This window comes from Frieseomelitta varia, unplaced genomic scaffold (assembly GCF_011392965.1).
Source record: "Frieseomelitta varia isolate USP_RPSP 00005682 unplaced genomic scaffold, Fvar_1.2 scaffold_522, whole genome shotgun sequence".
Classification (NCBI taxonomy): Eukaryota; Metazoa; Arthropoda; class Insecta; order Hymenoptera; family Apidae; genus Frieseomelitta; species Frieseomelitta varia.
In genome coordinates, this window is record NW_025110282.1 from 218,949 (window position 1) to 241,613 (window position 22,665).

At 36.4% G+C, this 22,665-nt stretch overlaps 1 protein-coding gene across 1 annotated transcript in view; it reads right to left on the reverse strand.

Annotated features, from left to right (window-relative positions):
* The window catches only part of LOC122533363 (semaphorin-1A-like), a 372,885-nt gene that overhangs the window by 135,320 nt on the left and 214,900 nt on the right, over positions 1 to 22,665 (reverse strand). The window contains exons 3-4 of the mRNA XM_043662998.1: positions 17,660 to 17,756; positions 7,074 to 7,125 (exon numbers count right to left, since the gene is read on the reverse strand). Of these exons, the coding sequence (XP_043518933.1) occupies positions 7,074 to 7,125; positions 17,660 to 17,756 (149 nt within the window). The remainder of the gene's footprint in view (positions 1 to 7,073; positions 7,126 to 17,659; positions 17,757 to 22,665) is intronic.

Sequence of the window (22,665 nt, forward strand, 5' to 3'; positions counted from 1 at the left end):
GAACAGCTAGCTTGTACGAAACGAATACATTTTCTTTTAGTTTCGGGCAAGTGTTTGAAAGTCCGACTTGATGGAACTGGACTCGGATGTCGAGCTTGGTTTGTATAAAATGTATAAAATGTATTGAATTTTGATGAAACATTGTATCACACAGAATCTATTATGTACAACTTTTTGTATAAAATCGATACAGGATTGAAACGTTTCCGTTACTCTAGAGTAATGTTTGAAACTCACACGATGAAACTTGTATGTCAAACTTCATCAAACTACATCAAACGTATCGACTGTATAAAATTATACATTAAATCCGATTCAACGTCAAACTATATTGAAATTGACTTGCAGAAAATCAATAGTACTGGATTGAAGCATTTTCATCGCTCTAGATTGATTTGTATGAAATTGTACATTAAGTTTAATAAAATGTAATTTCATGAAACACGTGCTACGCTGAACTATATTGAAATTGACTTGCAGAAAATCAATAGTACTCTATTGAAACATCGCTCTAGATTGATTTGTATGAAATTTGTACATTAAGTTTAATAAAATGTAATTTCACGAAACATGTTCAACTACATTGAACTATATTGAAACTGACCTGTGCAAAATGCACTGAATTGACTTGACTCACACTGAACTTAATTCGCACGAAATTGATTTAAATACATATGGCGAATTTGACGAAATATGTAAATTAATATATCGAACTTAATGTAATCTGTACGAGCACATTGAGCTCGATAAAGTGTACACGTTGTAGTACACTGCGAGCGTTTCTTCACCGAAGGATTTTTATTTCCGAGTAATATTCGAAACTTATGAAACGGAACGTGGACACGGAACTCGAGTTGGATTCGAGACATAGCGGACTTGATCCCATTCCTACAGAAACAGACAGCGATGGCAGAGACCGGTGGACCCGTCTTCGTGATCTCTCGACGGTAAAACGGTGTTTCCAGTCAGCGTTTCCTTCCTCCGTGCCAGCTTCCGGCATCGCGACTCGTTTCGAACTTCGACTTATCGGCATCTTTCTCGCTTCCAGCGAGTTTCCCTGTTGCCCCGCGGATCTCTCTTCGCCGAACGCGTGCTCGTTCAATTTTCGGTTGAATTATCTTTCAGTGAAACGTACCTCGGAGATGTTGTTTGTAACTCGGCGATCTATCGGGTCATGTTTGCAATTTTGTGAGATCGAAATTGATCGGAGGGAAATTCAGAAGAAAATTTTTTGCAATTTAGAAATTTCGAGGACCTGAGAATAATCTGTTTAATATAAAGTAAACTTTCTTTCTCTTCTTTGACTTGACATGTTGCTTTCTTCTTTTGAATTTAAAGTTCTGTGAATTTGTTTAAAGTTAATCTGTTTATCAACCTTCGAACAACGAATAAACGATATATATTTCTTTCTCCACATACAAAGCAGACTTTCGTGCGGAGTATTTTTGTAATTTATTCTAGTAATTAATTATGTAGTAATTAAATATGTTATTCTAGTAATTAATTATCTAGTAATTATACATATTTTGTAATTTATTTTATAATTTTATTTTATAATTTATTCTAGTAATTGAAGGAAAAAAATATGCATCTACCAATGTTGTATCATTACAATTTTACTAATACGCAATTTGTAAAAATAATCTGAATTATAATTTATTGTTTGACAATTATAACTTATTGCATGTGTCATATAAAACGTCAATATTTACCAATAACGTGTCCACACAGGTGCTGTATTTTTTACTAAATCTTTACTCTTGCATATTCATTCCCATATTGGATTTAAAACTAATACAATTCCGACACCTGTGTTTTATATGTTAAATAATTATATGTTAAATATTAATAATTATATATTAAATATTAATCAAATTTCAAAACAACTTTAAACAACCATATGTTACTCGAATAATCGTTCGACTTTCGTCCAACTTTCCCTATACAACTATATTACCACTGTATATTTATTTCACAATTGCAAACACCACAAACATTCTCCATTCGCATTCAAATCGCTGTTCGGGGATCGATAGTCGACATAACATGTACTTGGGTACGTTTTCACGAAACTACGTAAAGTGCTGCGACGCGAAACGCTTGCTATCGTTCGCTTGAGTGAAAAGATCGTTCGACGCCCGGGCAAAGAATTTAATTGATGTTTAAAGAGAAGAAACTTCCGTTCGACTAGCTCGATTAACAGCGTAACTCCCTCGGTTTAACTAATCTTTATTTATCGAGTCCCTTGCTCGAAGGAACCTTTCTTCTTCTTCTACTTCCCTCTTTCTCCCCCTCTCTTCTTTCTTTCGATCTTCCTCAGGAGTTGTACCTTTTTCGTTGGTACCTTCGGGCCACGGTGATTTCTTTCTCTCGGAGAGAAGTTTTTCCTTCTGCACCGCAACGCGACGCGGAATGCGGAAGGCCAGAGGAATAACAAAGTCACGTAGCTCTAAGCTGGATCGAGGATTCCGTTCTATCGGGCCAGATTGTCTTTGCGAATGGTCTCCGGATCGCTCTTTAATCTCTCGTTATTTACGCCAGAGCCAAATCGACAGAGAGAGAGAGAGAGAGAGAGAGAGAGAGAGAAAGATGAGATAGAAATAAAAAGAGAGAAATTGATTACGAAGAGTAACATTGACAATTAATTAACGTACGTTCTCGCTCGAGATTTTGAACCGTGTCAGAACAATGGTTGAAAACACATTTCAATTTTAAAAACATCCCGAAACAACCCGTATTTCAGCGTGTTGCAGTAAAAACTGTTCGCGGTGCTTGTATTCGCGAATTATTAATAGTCAGACGAATCTTTAGCAGACACGTTCATATACACGTGAGCGAATACTTTGCACTCGGTGGAAGGACACGTCAAATATTTCGAACGGTGTGAATTGCTAATAATCCAATTTATCCGGAAATCCACTTCTGCAAGACAAAGTTGTTTCTGTAAATACCGTAACCGCGAAATCCAACGCGCCACGAAACCGCCGAGGGAATGATATAATCGAAGTGCAATTCTCGATCGTGACGGAAATGGAGCAGTTACAGCGGCGCCGCAATGCCACCGGTTTTAGATATTAATTAGCACTTTCTGATAATTCAATGTGTCGCCGCTTTTATTTAACCGTGACGATTGAAATCGTTGAAATCGGCTCGTCCCAGGCTTGGACATTATTTGAATAATATATTAAAAAATATATATATGAATTAGACATAAAAATATATTAAACGAATTGATATAGAAATTAATGAATATAAATTAATAAATATAAAAATTAATTAAACGAATTGACATAGAAATTAATGTAAATTAATAAACATAAAAATAAATATAAATATAAAAATAAATTAAATTGATATAGAAATTAGTATAAATTAATAAATTAATAAATATAAAATTAATTAAACGAATTTATATAGAAATTAATTGAATATAAATTAATAAATATAAAAATTAATTAAACGAATTGACATAGAAATTAATAAAATTAATAAAACTAATACAAATTAATAAGATTAATGAAAAATAAATTAAACGAATTGATATAGAAATTAATGTAAATTAATAAATATAAAAATAAATTAAATTGATATAGAAATTAATATAAATTAATAAATATAAAAATTAATTAAACGAATTTATATAGAAATTAATTGAATATAAATTAATAAATATAAAAATAAATTAAACGAATTGATATAGAAATTAATTGAATATAAATTGATAAATATAAAAATAAATTAAACGAATTACTATAGAAATTAATAAATATAAAAATAAATTAAACGAATCAATATAGAAATTAATGAATATAAATTGATAAATATAAAAAGAAATTGTTTGAACGACTGAAAATCGATTATCTATCAAATATTTTCTTCCAGCGAAAAAAAAATTCCTTGTCAGGCTTGTTTGATCGTGCAAATATTATAATAAATTTGCAAAAATTGAATAGTTGCTACACGGTCATTGGTCGATCATTAAACTCAACTCGTTAGATTTAAGAAAACCGACCGACGAAGATTACAAATTTTCCATTCAACCGCGATTTTCATCGTGTGTCACGTCGATGACAAATAAAAAAAAAAGAAAAAAAAAAGGAGAATTCCATTCCGCTTACGCGCTACACGTGCATCACCGGTATCGGTGGAAATAATTGCTTGCAATTTGTTTGCTACGTCCACGAGGACTCTGCAGCCCGCAGATAGAAACGTCGATTAATACCCGTCACCGTTCCACGTCTACACACACTACGATGACGCGTGCGCTCGTAGCCGCGAGCTAAGTGCATCGAATCGATCGGTAGCAATGGGAAAGACGATTCACTGCGAGCCGATCCATTTGCGTTTCGCTTATTAGTCGGAACCGAAGGATACACACACGTTTGTTTGGATTTGGAAAATACGAGGGCCGACACTTGGCCAAAACTGGTGTTTTGCTCGCGACGTTGAAATCTGGCGGAAGAGAGCGGAGCTATCGAACGTGCCATCGTTTCGAGAGCACGATATATACGCCGAACGAGCTGTAAAGGCAAACGAATCGTATCCCGAGAATCCATGGACGGAGACTTTTATTGTTCCATTCCGAACGAGCGAATCTTACGACGAACATGTTTCGCCATTGATCTCTTTTTCAGGGTCCGTATTATTGCTTGGATCTATGAGTATTTGACCTGAGGTTGACGACAGAGTATCGTTTCAACATTTACCTGTAGATGGTAAATTTCAGTTGTCGTTAGGTATTGCATTAAACGGAACATTGAAAAACTTTCTTTCAGGACCGAATTCATCACAGCACAGTTTGACATCCCTTGAAACTTGTATGATTGTTCTTCAACTTTGAACATTATGTTTAGAGAAATTTTGATGTTTCTTAGATTATTGTCGTTGCAACACTAATAACGTGAGTAATGTTCAAAGTTCAGTAAATGTCGTACAGTTAAATGGACCTGATCAAGAAAGGCGTTTTCTAATGTTTTCACAGACGTTTGAATTTTCTCGAGAAGGAAGTGCCCCTTGCACAATGTAAAACCATCTTTGAGAGAAAAAAAAAAAAAAAAAAAAAAGAAGAAGAACGAACTCAGTGATGCCAGAGCGGAGGCTTACTAACGTAAGTTTCAATGAAAATCCTACAGTTAAATCCTGAGGCATTAATCTTCAAACTGATCGAGAAAGCCATTTTCTAATGTTTTCACAGACGTGTTTGAATTTTCACAATTCTCGAGAAGGAAGAGGGAAAAAAAAGGGGGGGGGGGAGACAGGGAGAAAGAAAACAAACTCGACGTCAGAGCAGAGGCTTCGCGCTTCAAAATCGATTGCAAAGTGACGTCACGAAGTTATAACGATTTAACCACTTGCGCTGGCAACTGATTGCGGACCGTAACGAGTGACCAATTAACCGTTATACAATAATTCGCCGCTTTCTTTTCGAACTCGTCGATCCGATATCACCTGGATAGAGATTATTCAGAAGTGATAACACATTTGTTATTTGTTTCGCCTGGGTTATACTTGACGTTGCAATCTTGGGACAAAAAATTCACGACGTGCGTCATCCGAACGCAAGAGATTAAATTATCGACAATCTTTCATCGTTAGCTAGTACTAGCTCCAACTTCTTCCCACTTTTCCCTCGTCCGCCTGTGCCTTTCTCGATTTCTCTGCGTCCACGGCAGATATCTCGCCGATTCCCTCGACAGTTTCACAACGCAGGATCGACATCCGGTCTACAGACTGCAGCATCCGTCGCGCGTCGATTTCGCGCGGCCACGGGAGAGACACTGCGACGACAGACCATTTCCCCACCGGCGGATACGCGTCGTTCTTATTATCATATTACATTATAATATTATATAACGTTATATCGCATTATATTATGTTATACTAATCGAGCGTGTAAAATAGAATTTTTAAAAGTGTACTTTCGATCTGTGCAAAATGTTTTACGAAGGAAAATATTTCTTTCTTCCGGTGGAACGGCGTCCACGCGTTTTATTGAACACGCGGTATTTCCGGTGATTGGCGGACGGTTGCAGTGTCATATTGCTGGAACGGAAGTCGATCGACGATTTTCCCGTTCGCTGTTTGCGAAGGGATTCGAGATGCTCGGATCACGCGAGGAAACTTGAAAAACACCCATTATCATGCAAATTTATTCGCGCTCTCGTTCGGCTGATTTTAAATTTGTTGGCCGAGCGAGCAGTCCACTCCTTTTTTTGCCTGTCTCCAAGTTTTTTCCACGTTTCCCTCCCTCGTTTCTTCCTCTGTCCGCGTCGAGTCGACGAAAAGGGGAGAAATTACGGCAGCCCACTGAACGCGTCGCGATCAGCCAGTGAAACTCTTAGAAATTCTTAGAAATCGAAATAAAATTCTTCGAAAAAACAGAAGTATCTCGGTCGTAAAGCAATTCGAGGAAATTCTTGAGTAATTTCTCGCCGTTTCTTTATTCGAAACGAGAAATAAAAACGGACAAATTGTCACTTCGTAAGAACGAGCGCGTAATGAATTCCAGCACGTTGCTCGACAAGCGAATTATTTACAAATTATTCTCTCCTTCACGCTTTGATCGTCGATGGAACAAAAAGAAAAAAAAAAAAAGAAAAAGAAACTAGAGAGCGAAATGAGAAATTACCAAAGAATCAATCATATCGCGCGAATGTTTCTTACTCGAAACATTTTTATTCCCGCGTAATATAAACGAATTCGCGAATAATTGAACCTGGCGAAGAATCAGGTGACTCGCGTTACGCGTAGATTAAAAAAAAAAAAAAAAGAAGAAGCTATCCCACGCGAATAACGATCGTACTTCTTCCAGCGATATTAAAAAACATTCGTATCTACGTATCTCCGATAAAGTCGTGGATAAAATTGCCTGGCGCCAGTGATCTCCACCGATCGAACCGCGCTGAACGTTTCAAGCTATTCAAGTGTCCCTCGACATCCGGTCGCGGTCGCCGCGAATACCGATAACCCAGATCGGGCTCGAATTTTGTCGATCTCGAAAACGAGTTCAGAAGAAAAAATAGAAAAAAAAAAAAAAAAAAATGGAAAGAAAAGAAAGACGTTGCTGCGCTCACCTGGTCGACGATCTCCGTCAGGTCGTGCAGACTTATGTTGTAGATGGCGTTCCTGCAACAGAGAGGAAAAAAAATACAGAGAGACCGTTAACGCGTTGAGCCGTTGCCTCGTAAATCTTCCTCGCCTGATCTTCTCGCGTTTTTCGCGTTCTCGTTCTCGAACGAGCGAACGACGAGGGTAAGCGTTGGTAATTATGTCGCAGCGTTGACGAAACAGAATCAGAGGGGGAGGGAAAGGTCTGAGAGCCCGAGCGAATGAACTTTCAGCCGCGCTTTTAATCCCCTGACTCGCCGTTCATCGTTTCTCACGAGCGAGCGGGAGTGATGTTTCGCTACGAGTGGCGTTTATTAAATTTGCATGCTGTTCGGGGATTTTTGATCGAGAGCGTTCTAGCGGATTTTCGTCTGAATTATCGAAAAACATCGGCAGGGTCTTACATTCGAGAGGAGGGAGAACTTTGGATTTCCAGATGCGAGCGAATCTGCATATGTAGTTTTGAGTGACTACGTACCTTTCAAGTGTAATATCTCAATTTATTTATACGTGTGGTTGCAGTCATGTAGACGTGACTGAATTGTGCAAAGTACAGAAAAAGAATTGTCGTTTCGATAATTCAACAATGTGATGCAGAAAATTAGGATATAATTTGAATATTAATAATTGTATCATTATTTGAGGATTTGAAGATAAAATAAAGGAAATTTTTATTATATTTATGAATTCAAACGCCACGTATCATACTTGTAATGACGTATTATATAATTGTTCTTTTCATTCATTAACGAAATACTGTATAAATTTGAACTGTAGAAAAAGTAAAAAGTATTTTTGCGTGCATCTCTGAATTTAAGATTGATAGTTATACATGTAAGTGACTAAAATTATAAATACCTAAACAATATTCCTAGATAGTTATACATGTAAATGACTAAAATTATAAATACCTAAACAATATGCCTAGATAGTTATACATGTAAATGACTAAAATTATAAATACCTAAACAACATGCCTAAAGCTTAGACATTCCTCTCAGCAAATAATTATCCAGAAAAGGTTTCTTGAAATTTGAATGCTTCAGTTGAATATTTAAAAATCGCTGAGAATATTAAACGTTGAGAAAGACGTATCGAAAGTGTTAAATCAAAAAAGAAGAATGATGCACAACATACCAGCCAGACATATGAATTTTTTTGTAAATTTGACACGATCATTATTCACATTCTACTATTACCTGCTGATATATACATAGCAAGGCTACTAAAAAAAAAAACTTTAAAAATTCTAGAAAGTAGTTTCCTTCTGAAAAAATTTAGCTAAAGTTCCTACGTAAAGTTCTGAGAAGAAGAGAATATTAACACAAAAATCAGTGTCGATAGACTCGTCAGTAAAAAATAAATTGACTTGGTCGAATGAAGAGTATGAATTACGTGTCACTGTAATATGGCAGGAATTCGATATTCGGTGTTTTAATTTTCAAACATTTTTAAAGTACCTGTATTGCCTACGTTGTAAAAGAATCTTTCACTTTAAAGCGGATGCCGAAGAATTTTCACAAAATGAAAGAAACACCGTCAAAACTTTTCACCTTTGACATTTCGAATTTTGAAATCAAGCGTGTTTATGCGGGGAATTAAGCTCCAAGGTAAATTAATTAAGTTTGATATTAAGTTAGACTGGGTATTAAGCTGCCCCTAATGTATCGCCTTTAATATGTCACAGGTAACGCAACTTGGAAACTTCGTTTGCCGGTGCTTCGTAGCAATTAGTTTATTTAATCGCGACAACGCTGTTTGCTAGTTGTCCTGAATGATCGAGTAGATCGTCTGATTCTCCGGATTTGTACTATTACGAACAAATAGTACTGAAAATGTAACATAAGATCTTTCGAAAAGATTATTCGAAAGACATTGAATTAGTAGAATTAATTATGGAAATTTGTTTCTGGAAAGACACGCCCGCTATTAATTGTAAATTGTAATTATAAATCGTAACTGAATGGTACATAGAATGGTGATGGTAATATTTATATGTAAATACGAAAACTACAATATCTAAAATATAAAAGTTTCCTTTCTGTATAGGCGAAAGGAGAGAAATATTATATTTAATGTTAAAACTGTTAATTACAGACTAATTTAAAAGTTATTGGCAATAGAAAAGAAAGTAGACAAAAAATTACACATTATGTATCAAACACGATATATATATATATATATATATTTTTTTTTTCTTCTCTTTGTTTTACATAACGCGACTTATTTATTATTCGTTGTTTGTAATTCTAACCAAAAGACGTCCGCGCAAAAATTCGGGAAAAGCGCTGGAAGCAAAAATAAAAGTTATTTTGAAATTCACACCGGCGAAATTCCGAGCTGTATATCAGCGAGACAAAAGCACCACTTTATCTAAAAACGGCACACGATGCTCGAAACGCAGCGGAAAAATAAAGTCGTTCAATCCGAATTAAAAAAAACACAGTCCTGCGAAAATTTATATCGAATTGAAAAAACCCAGTCCTGCGAAAATTTATATCGTACGGATATAATGTATGCGCAACGTACAAGCAACCGTGGTTATTGTCACGCGATATCGATACAATTAGCCGAATAATTAACCCATAATTGAATTCATTCGTTCCAAGCAATTGTGCGCTAAATGAAATATCCTCATTCAACATATTCTCTTATTATCTCACTCTCTCTCTTTTGTTACTTTTTTTTTTTTTGTATCGGTGAAAATCACTTTTTCAAATATTATTTTTAACTATTTTTGAATATTGACTCTTCGCATTCTATTTATTCTGCGAGCCACATTATCATCGCGTTGAATTTTTCGCGTGTATATATAAGTTAACACATCTGCGTTGAATGACTCGTACTTTGAATATTTTAGCTCCTTCTGATCAGATTTGTGTAATTTTTGATGACAATGAAAATATAGTAATATAAAAAACAACATGGATATGTATTTAATGAACATGTTCATTTATAGAATTTATATAGTGACGACATATTCGAAACATTTCTGAGGGAACTTGGAATATTATTTTATTATTTTATGATGGTGAAATTACTCTGTCAAGAGTACTGAAAAAGTAAAAGATAAAAAAAAAAAGAGTAAAATACAAATGATGAATCAAGTTTTTGTTGTTTCTATTGTTTCTCAAGTTTCATTCGTATTACTTCGAGTGCCTTCCCGTTTTATTCTCTTTATTTATGGAATCAAATGCTCATCCATCATACTTGGCAAACTACTTTAATAATTCGGTTATTTAGCAAATTTAATTCGCTTTAACCGAACAGAGGCACGAGTTAACGATTCCACAACAGCAACAGCGTCTAATATTTTATAATCATGTTACTTCACTTTCGCGAAAGTATCACAAGTTGCAAGTTTGTCCGCCTCGGATAATTTTCCACTAACTTGCTGTTACGTCCGACAGCTTGTAATGAGTTTAAATTTCCCCAAGAACGTGCATGCAAGTTTACGATACGATACGATCAAAGACGATTGATTTACGGATATAAGATCATCGCTATTTCGCGCTTTCCCTCCCTTTTCCTAGAATTTCAATTTCAAACGAGGCTTGAAATCATCGAATAACTTCAAATACCTCAAACATGACAAACTGAATAATATATAACCTCGTTTAGTTAAACTTTTTTATTTTTCTCCGAATTATTTCATTATTCGCCTATCAAACGAAATGACTTGTTATTTTTATTTGTATTTGTACTAACTTTTATATCAAATAACTTCCTAAAGTGTTCATCATTTGAAATGACATATTTCAAAAATGATTCGACTGTTTAAAACAACTGTGCCGCGCGTTCGTTTATTATTATTGTTAAATGTGAAGATGATTCTTTTCTCTAGGTTATTTCACGATTTGGCTCTCTAATTTTTGCACGTTTTGGACGTAAATTTCAAATAATCTTATATATAAGATCATTTGTCGTTTTATTCGAACAAACGATATACAAATTAATTTGGTGTTGTCGCGTGAAATTTGAAAGTACGAATCGTCGCGCTCTTTCTCGACGAGTCTCAATTAAAAATTTTTCCATGGAAATTGGAACGATTATGTCCAACATCTTGACATAAAAAAAAATTCGAGAATTGGAAATTCAAAGAAACTTGAACGATTGATTGTTAAACGAACTTCCCTCGAACGCAAGAATAGGTTGTTCTATAATAAGAAATGACCCAGAAAACAATTTCTTCGTCGAATTTCTGCACTTAATATTCAGAAACGATTTGCTCCGGTCGCACGATATTTCCCGCCACGATCATTCCTAAAATAAGAATAACAAATTAGTCGGGGCAGTTCGTCATTCCAAGTTGTTATCTTTCATTTTATTTCGAACGAAACGTGGGTCTAAAGCCTCGGGTCTAGACTAATCCCAGAACGAAAGCAAGAAAAACAACATTACTGTGTCTGTTAAGAAGTCGTTCGCCCGCGTCTGTGAAAACGCTCTTTGCCACGATGATAGGATCATTTTTGAACGTTTGAAGCGACACGAAGTTAATACAAATTTCCATGAGAAAGGAAATCCTTTGAATACAATTCTATCTCTCTCGTTCCACCGACGCGGCCAGATATAAACGCAAAACACCGTAATCTTGTTTCTCACGAAACAACGATACATTAAAATATAATGAGCATCCGCGTCCCATTGAGAAACTCCGACTTTCCACCATTGAAATCGCTGAAATATCGTTGGCGCGCAGAGCGGGGCTTCAATTAAAATTGAAAGCTGAAATATTATCGAAAGTATTTTACCGCGAGACGATATATATCATCGTGCTTACTTTGGAATATCATCTGACAACGATGACAGAATACAATAACATGGAAATGTAAATATTTTATGGTTCCCATACTACAAATATTTTATAAATAAGTTACTAGACTTTAGATTACTACAATTGAATATGACGAAGAACTGATTCGACTTATACTTAAATATACTTCTATATATACTATATATACTTCTTTCACTTCTTTCAAGTGAGACAAGTTAACAAGACAATAATCTCTTTTAGATACTAACAAACTTGCTAACATATTATACCGTGTTGTGTTACTATATATAGTGATTATAATGATTTATATTTATATCACAATACTATAAATAAATAATAACTCCGTAATTAATTTTAGTTGTTTATATAAAAATATTATCAATATCACAAAATACAATTACTAATAATTTAATGAAGATTACATAATGGAAGTTAAATGACGAAATAACGAATGAAGAATTTCTACTATGGCTACAATATATATATAAGTGTCAGTAAATAATTTCTATGGTGATAATAAAATTAATAGCTATTTTTAAATATTCTATTGTTTATATTTAAATACACATCTCGACGGAACATAGATGTCGTTGATCTAAATTCTTCGAAGCAGAGGTCGCTACAACTATAAAGTATAAACTATATGTTGCATTGGATCAAAGTGATTAAGGATTAATACTTTCAGACAACACCATTTTGATCGCGTATTATATAGCACGAGTCGCTAAGAATGTCTGTCTGAAATAATTCATTTTTTTACCGATTTCGTCAAAAGATATTTGAACAAATATGAGAGAATCATGCTTACTAATAATTTTAATCGAGGTAATCCTGAGTTTTCTAGATAACATTTTTCTGATACACTTCGATTTGTATTTACCTAATGTCAGCAAATTCATATCGCGGTCCCTCAGGTGAAATTTCATTCGTTGCGCCGCAAACTGTCTTAAATCTGTTTTCTAAAACGGGATCTAAATCAGGACTGGGACAGAAAGATTCGAGGACCAAGGCAAGTTTGGCAGTTTCTATCCAGCCAGTGTCTTGAGAGTGACTCGCTGAGGTTAACGCCGTGGAAGGGAAAAGTCCGAACGAGGCTCTCCTCCATCGGGAAACTCGAGCGGAAGCTAATCTCGATCGACGTCCGACTGTTTGCGAAAACCGGAACTTACGGTGGAACTTTGTGCAACGCCTACCCAAGGCGGGGGAGTAATTAACAGGGCAAAGGGTCCGAGCTTGTTATTATTGTTACATCGGTTAACCGAGCAATTATCCGACGTATACCGTACTAATAACTGTTACATTGTTGCCAGCTGCTAACTACCGCTGCGCGGTTTATTCACACAACCGCCATTCCGATCCTTCGCGGCTCTACAGTACAAACCTTGAATCGTATATTACGCCAGCTAATATCGGCGCGAGTTACTCGGGATACGCGTGACGCTCGATCGCTGTCACGTATCCAGCAAACACGCGTCGCGTTCTAGAAATTTATCGGCGAAACGTCGCGTCAAGATTACACGATCGTAACGAGCATACCGGTGACGATCGTATACAGGTGACAACTATTATTATTTCAACGATTATTATTATGTTCGGCAGTGGATTGCTGGGAATTTGCGCTTGTCCTGGAAGCCATTCAAAAGTCTCGGAACACTCTCCAATTTTTGATATATTTCTCGATTTTAATAAACTTGCTTTCTATGAAGAAATTTTGCTTTGTCTGTTAAGGTATTTTTAAATTTTTATGCACGCGATGAACTCTGTATATTATGTACGTTCAAGTATTCTGCATTTATATATATATAATAAAAAATGATAGAATTATAATTTAGCCTTCTCTTTAACTATTAAGAATTATAATTTAGCCTTCCCTTTAAATATTAGAATAATTTCAGAAATGTTCGACAATAGAAAAATTTGATATCTGCTCCGAGGTAGAAAAGAAATATATTACCAAGTCAAAAATCTGAGAAGAAGAATTATCGTGCAACAATAAAATTGAATACACGTTAATGCAGAAATACAATGATGATATTCGCAAATATAATAATACAGGAGTAACCAGAAAAGTTACAAAAAATCACGATAACTAAAAAAAAGTAAAAATATTGAATAGAAGAGAAATTCTAATATAAAAATTTGCCTCGCGGCACGAAGAAAGAGAAATCGATCGAGCCAAATCTGACTCCACCACCGCTACACGTGCGAATATAAAACATCGCATTGTTCGATGATTAATTTTGGCGAACCATTGGCGATATTATTGCACAGCGTTGAATTTTTAAAATATCCGAACAGCGAGATATTCAAGTAAGCAACAAATTACGAGACAGAGAGAGAGAGAGAGAGAGAGAGAGTTAATAAATATTTTTTTTTCTCTACTTGTTTTGATTTTCCTTTTCGACATAGCGTGACTAAAACTGCCCCCGTATTTAATAAATCTCGAAAGATATCTGTCGACGATTAAAACGCAAAAATCCCTATTAAAGTTGTAAAAATGCAGAAAATAGGAAAATGTTTCTAATAATACAAGATTTTATTTGTATGTGTATTTTAGGAAAAATCCATTTAAATCTCTGAAAATGCACCGTGGCTCGTAGCTCTATAAAACTTATCTCACCAGATTGCCAAATTCACCTGTCAGGATTCAAGAGAATTCGATCTGTCATTGTTGAGCACATTAACGACCAAACAATAGTTCAAATCACGATATTAAAAGTATCTCAATGTCTTTCAATTTCATACAATTGCAAGCCGATAGAAATAGTGACAAAACCAAAATGTTGATCGAGTTTCCCGATCGAATTTCGAGATATTAGAAAAACAGATTCGACAGTGCGAAACGATTGAAAAAAAAATGCACGTGAAATGACGAGTTTACGAAACACATATCTTCAGTAAGTTTAGAAAAATATTACCTTCTTCGAAAAAAAAGTTTTATTTCATGCTGTTCAATTGAACACTTTGCAAATGTGATATTGATCATTCCCCTGTTAGAAGGACGTAATCCACCCCCCGAAAAATCCATTCTGGAGAAAGATACATTCGATCTCTTCTCTGTTCCGTACTTTTCGTTCGTGGTTCGACAGTTTCTCGCCTTTTAAAGTGAAAACACGCTGGCGAGAGGGGCGTTAAGAACCCGTCCCGTTAAAAGGAGCGAAATACGAGACCTTGTAGCGGGGAAATGCGTCACCTCGTTTGCAACTCGAAAATGTAAAATACTGAACTCCAACTGAAACTCACTGTTCTCTCGCGGCGCCATCTGCGATTTTTTTCTTCTTCTTTTCTCCTCTCTTTGCCCCTTCCACCCCGAAGGATTTACATTTCTTTTATAGGTACTCTGACGTTTCTCACTATGCCAGTTTCATTGCACTAGCGGTTCGCTTTTATCGACTTCGTTCCAAACGCCTACCAATATACCTCTCTGTATCTTTCCTTCTCCTTTTTCTTCTTTTCTTTTTTTTTTACGATAATGCACGCGCCTATGCTGCAAATGACACTCTGCGTTTTCATAATCGAAAGAAGAACACGATTACTTATGGATTACTTACGCGTATTCTCAGTGACAGAGAATTAACGCCGACGCTGACGAAAACGAAAATCAGGTGCTTTGCAATTTTTTTTTTCAACTGATTCCCTCGCACGCGAGAAATTTCACGTTAGTCGTATTCAACCCGATGATTCATTACGTATTTCTATCGCAATAAATTGTTCAACACGCGTGTAACGTAGACGTGATAAATTAAATTGATTAATTTTAATTCGGTTCGATTCAATTTTAATTGGTTTATATATATGTATGTACACACACATATGCGTATTAATTTAAGAAACTCTTTGAATCGATCGCTTTAAAGTATCGCCGATGGTAAGCACGTTTGCGAACGTCACGCAATTATGTTCTGATAAACGGTGTACTGTTAATAGGAACGTAATCGAGTCAAGATACCATGGAGTAAACTAACAGCGTACAGGCACGATAATTATTACAGTAGGTAACTGAATATTATCTTGAAAGATTTTTCCATTTGAAAAGCGATACTATATTAAATATGGTGCAACGATGTTGAAATTAAATGTTTGTCCAATTGAAGGCAGTTATTCTTGAATTATTTGATAATTTTGCTGATGATTGATTAATTTCTCAGAGAAATCTCGGTAAGTAAATAATTTTATGTTACACGCGAGCTTGGTGGCCAGGTCAGATTTGACTCGATAGTTATACTTCTTTTTTTTTTACGTAAGATTCTCGAAAGATTTCCTTGCCTCGTTAAATATTTCAACTCTTCAAGTTACGTGGTAATTGAAGAAAAATATTTTCACCAACATGTATTTATTTATAATTGTACAATCAGTCTTCTCCTAATGAGAATAGCACATTCCTTTTTCTAACTAGGAGATCAATTTCGATATTAAACGTTTCTTTCATTGAATATTTTCGTAATTCGTACATTTGAAAACGTTGTTATCATATTTTTACGAATTTTTTCTCAGATTATAAACGAGAGCTACGATTCCTGAAAGATGATTGTAGATATTTATGCAAATTACTAATCTATGATGCTTGGTTTTACTTTACACTTCACATTCTCCGTGACAGAATTGAATTGAATTAAAAGTTTCAAAAATTACATAATTTAACCTTAAATTATTATAGTCTAACAACTATTGATAAAAAATTTAGATTGTTTATCTGCTCGTAATTTAACACTGGTCTCTCGATCGATAAGTCGGTGAAACGTTTTCTGTTATTTCATCGGAACCGGAGCTCCACTTTGTGACGTAGTTTCACAATGTTTCACAATGTTTCATGTAGGCGGAGAAAGGTCAAAAATGAGGTGAGAAGTTAGAAATAACCGATCTTGCGACATAGTTTCACGAGTTCTCATCTGTAGGCGGTTAAAGGGTTAAAGTTAAGAATCAACGATCAAGAACCAAGGACGCAAGTCGTGTCACCAGCCGGAGGAAGTTAGAAATAACCTATCAGACCCGCGTCCCCTTGGACTTTTCGTCCTTAGAGTAACTATAGCTTCACGACGCCGCTGTGAGACACAACTTGAAATGGCAAATGGCATGGAAATAATCCACGGAATTTTACAACGCGGAACGAACAGATGTTATATATATCTCGCATAAAATTTACTGTCAGCCTCAACATGTACCAACATCATACAGACAGCCTCAAACTGTTGCCTGCATCTTGCTCATAAACTAAGGAAAATTAAAGCTACTTCGAGAAAACTAGGAACGAAACATCGACAGTCGGTAGACGCGCGGCCATTTATTCAAATTTATGCCTCTGTAAATAAAATCTAGATGGAATAAACATGTTCCCCTCCATTGATTATTATACAGAGTGTCGTATATACTTTTATGTTGCACTCTGTGTATAGTTTTGCACCCTCGAATTTCTCACGAATGCGTGAGAATTTCGCAGTCTAACAATCAGACACAGAGACACTCCGTGTCGTGGAGCAGCACGTTGCTAGGCTGGGATCGCTCGCAATCGAGAGCGATTTCATTCCGTATGAAAAGGGCCGTCGGTGGTTGGCCGGGATCGATCCAAGGGAACGACGACTCATGTAAAATTAAAGAGGACACGTCATAAGGGGTTGCGCGAGGGCTGGCACCGCGTCATCGGGCCCCGGTGCCGCGTAATCGAGGGAGTGACTCGACGCAGGGAAATCCGGAACGGAATTGACCCGGTGAATCCAGCCGATGGCCATCTGGCTGACCAGCAACGACGATCGGCGATGAATCGAATCACGTGACAATTACCTGGCGCCAATCAGGATGGAAGTGGTCGCGCGCTCCAGGAGCTTGAAGTGCTCCACGTGGCTCTCGTTTCCCAGGAACCTTTGGCCAATCACCTCGCCTACAAACAGAACAGAAACGGACTTTCGTGAGAAAAATTGTTTGCAATCTTTCATTCGATATTCTGAAACCTCCGACTGCGAATTTCTCGACTCGAAAGGCACTGTCAAAGTTTCAGTCGAGCTTCAATCGAGTGAAAACAAGTTAATAACGAAAATGAAAAATAGAATAGTTGAAATATCCGCCTATTACGTTTACACAAACGTGCTTCGAATGTCTATTTTATCGTCAGTTCTTTCGGTCGATGTTTATCTTTAAGGAATATCAGAAATTTGAACAAATTTTAAGAATATCAATATATATATATACATGCTTTCTCGCGATCGGTTAAATTTTACGTTAAACATGATAATTGTCGAAACATTATAAATTCCTTTTGCTTTCTAAAAAAAAAAAGGAGAGTAGGAAAATTGAAATACAAAAATTCGACAGGGGTCGAAAAGAACTAACTCCAAATCGAGATCACAAATCGGCGTACATTATTGACCTTAATAACGAGGTTGCGAGCAGGTCAAAAAGTGACCTCGTCGATCGGGAATCAATTAGAGTATAACGTCGAGCACGGCCACAAAGAGTTGAGCATACAGAAATGATCACAGCGCGAAGTTAAACAGAACGTTGAATCAGTTACGTGCCATCGAATCCAGTTCGATGATTATAACCAGTTCACAGGAGGTTTCACGCTGTCCATTTCACGAATTTCGCGGGTAGTTTGCTCGAAATCTAAAACCGACTCCTCGTCAAACGCGCCTCGATTCACCGGTAATAGGCCAACGATAAATCATCCGCTGGACGATTACGTTTTGGGGAAGTGCGAGTCTGTAGAACGATAGCGATAGCGATAGCGATAAGAGAACTAAATGACTAACACCATGGCGGACCACAGACGAGTAGTTAGATGGGATCTGAATTCTGTTTCAAAGTTTTATTATACGTCCGATGACAAATTCGAATTACTTATTTCGAACATAATTCGAAGCTTAACTCTTTGGGTATTTAAAAAAATTTTTTTTCATTTTTAGAATATTAAAATATAACAAATTAAGAATGCATTTGTCTATAAACATATAAATAATTCATTGACGATATCTGCATAATACGTTGCTATTATACAAACTATTCAATTCAAACAAGTTCAAACTCGTCAGTCAAACATCTTAAAAGTCTTAAAATCATCTTCGTCTTCGAATCATCAGGTCTTTGATGCTCTTGAATATCATCGATATTTTCAAAATACGTTGCTAATATACAAACTATTTAATTCAAACGGGTTCAAACTCGTCAAACACCTTAAAAATCTTAAAATCATCATCGTCCCCAGACCGTCAAGTTTTCGATGCTCTTGAATATCATTTTAAATATCATCAACATCTCTATAATACGTCTCTATAATACGTTGCTATTATACAAAGTATTTAATTCAAACAGATTCAAACTCGTCAGTCAAACATCTTAAAAGTCTTAAAATCATCTTCGTCTTCGAATCATCAGGTCTTTGATGCTCTTGAATATCATCGATATTTTCAAAATACGTTGCTAATATACAAACTATTTAATTCAAACGGGTTCAAACTCGTCAAACACCTTAAAAATCTTAAAATCATCATCGTCCCCAGACCGTCAAGTTTTCGATGCTCTTGAATATCATTTTAAATATCATCAACATCTCTATAATACGTCTCTATAATACGTTGCTATTATACAAAGTATTTAATTCAAACAGATTCAAACTCGTCAGTCAAACATCTTAAAAGTCTTAAAATCATCTTCGTCTTCGAATCATCAGGTCTTTGATGCTCTTGAATATCATCGATATTTTCAAAATACGTTGCTAATATACAAACTATTTAATTCAAACGGATTCAAACTCGTCAAACACCTTAAAAATCTTAAAATCATCATCGTCCCCAGACCATCAAGTTTTCGATGCTCTTAAATATCATTTTAAATATCATCAACATCTCTTTAATACGTCTATGATACAAATATTATACAAAGCTATTATACAAAGTATTTAATTCAAACAGATTCAAACTCGTCAGTCAAACACCTTATAAATCTTAAAATCATCTTCGTCCCCAAATCATCAGGTCTTGAATATCATCTTAAATACCATCTATATTTTCATATTCATGTTGCTATTATATTTACAAACTATTTAATTCAAACAGGTTCGAACTCGTCAGTCAAACACCTCGAAAGCCTCAAAATCATCGAGTCTTCGATGCTCTCGAATATATTTCTGAACTTTCAAGAACTACAAGTTTCGAATCGTCCGAGCCAGTAATCTCGAATTTTCCTCTCGGAAGCGATTCGAAGTGTCTCGGAACAAGCTCTCGCGTCTCGATTCGTCTCGCCATCGCGAGAGAATGGTCCCATCAAACAATTATTTCGTTCCATACAGTCCCGTTCAACATGCACACGTTCGTGTGAAAAAAAATTACACGCGAGCGTCAGATCTCCAGGAAAATCTCCATTGTCGAAGCTTCTCCAGCAGTTTCAACGCGTCGTCACGATGACAAACTGAAGAATCGGCAGTGTAGAGGCACACTGATTCTGGACGCAGGTTTGGTGAAAGCCTAGGAATCGATGCACGCGTGTTTCAACGTGTGTATGCGTGCGTGTCTATGTGTGAGTATGTGTGTGTGTAGACCTTTAAGGTTCCCGGTGATCGCGCCGCGCGTTTCACCGCGTTATAAAACGCCTGGTCATCGAGTGCTCGCGTGCACTCGCGCTTCCTACGTCCATGAATGGATTTTGCCCGTATATGCGGCCGAGCGCGCGCCCACGCGGCTAGATTTATGCGCCAGATATAGACACGTGGGTGTATCGGCGGCGATGCAGCGCGTCTCAATGAAGGAAGAGCTTGTTACTCGTTACTTCGCCTTACTCGCGCGAGCGATAGGAAACCGCAGGAGGCACGGGGAGGTTACGAACGGGACGAGCGAGATGGGATCCGGGAACATTTGTATATACGTACGTATATGTACATATATATATATATATATATATATATATATATATATATATATATATATATATATACATATATATAATATATATATATATATATATATATATATACAATATGCGCGGCAGAAGATTCGAGCGGCCCAGCGAACGTGATCCCGACGTGATCAAGATTCTCGAAAGTCTCGGTTCCAAAGTTTTGATTAGTTTCCAGCCTCCACGAGTGAATATCAAGTATTTTACGAATCATTTGAATGTTTTATTCCGCGGCGAGCCACGGCGTGTCGTTGACGTAATATATTAAAGGGAATTTGGAAAGTTCTTATCGTTGATCCCCTTTTGCGTTTCGTCTGTCGCTGTCGAGTGTTTGTATAAGATAATCCGCGGCGCTTAAAATATAATTGGTTTGCAAGCACGAAGAGGACGATACGTTGCAACGCGAACTATATTTCATAAATATATTAAAAGGTATATGTATCGTTGATTCCTCGATTAGGTTTCTTTCGTAATTTTAAACGTTCAAAGGATTTTATACATTTTATATTGTTTTTTAAGATGTAAGTTTTATATTTTATATTGTCTCATGCATAAAGTTTTATATATTGTTTTTATTGTAAGATTTACGGTGAACGCGTTACAAAAGAAATATATAAAATAGGTAGCATATTGCACATTGTATTAAATATTAAAACTCTATAATTTGATAACAAAATCGTGTATCAAAGTATCTTTTAATATATCTCTCTTTTCTTGTTAATAATTATTTACTTCCTAGATAAACTATTCCCTCCGCGTTTAAAAAATGGAAAATATTCTCAAAATACTGAATATTCATCCGTCAAGACTTCCAATATTCACTTTTCAAGAATTTTCAAACATCGAATCCTAGCGATTTGAATTTTGAAACTTCGAAATCAAGATTCCAACACTTTTACGCGTGATATATATATATATATATATTTTTTTTTTTCTTCTTGATAAGAAGAAAGACTCGAAGGAAGAAGCTGAAAGGAAGGAAGAAGAATAGCAGGACGAAGAAATGAATAAAGAGCTCCGCGACGATCGCGCGGCTTAGAAAATGAATTATAAGGGGGAGGGGACGAAAGCAACGTCCTGACCAAACAGAGAGAGGACGAGGCTCGAGCAAGAGGATAGGAAGCGTAGGAGGACTAGCCGGAGGAGAGATAAATGCAGGTAGGAGTTTCCCCGTGGTGGGGAAAAAAAAAAAAAGAAAATGCGAGAAAAAGATTCGAAGGAGGAAGGAAAAGGGCGAGTGAAAGAAGAAGAAGAAGAAGAAGAAGAAGAAGAAGAAAGAAGACGCGCGAGAGAATGGCGGAGAGTGGTGTCTCTCACAGGCCTTGGCCGACGATAAAGCGGTGCGCGCCTACTTTGTGGCAGCGCCCTCCCCTCGATTCTCAACCCTTCTCGTGCTGGTAAAGCTTTCTCGCTCAGCACGACTGCCGCTATACATACTAGGCTACTTCTTGCAACGTTTTACGACTCGCCCTCCAACGCGTTCGATGTTTCGGCCTCTTCAGCCTATGGTTCCCTATGGTTGTGCCCGTATCTGGCGCTCTCCTCTCCTCTTTTACGCTGCGTTCACACTCGCGAACACTCGCAGCAGTTTCAGGAATCGAGTGAAAACGTCACATTCGTCACGCGTCGAGACTTGTCAAACATTTAGAAAGATACTATATGTAAGTTTAGTCTAACTATGTGAGAAAGTTCAACTATACAAGTTACTCGGTAAGAGAAAGGAAATGCCATGTTTGGGAATAATTTCGTTTAATTTCGCATCCGTAGATATTAGTTAAGTAACACGCGTGCATCTCTTCGTTTCTCAATACAGTTTTTACTGTTCCATCAGTCGATTTCGTTGAATGTTCAAAATGGCGTGCTGTTTCGACAGTAAAATTTCCATTTCCAACTGTGAGGTTGGG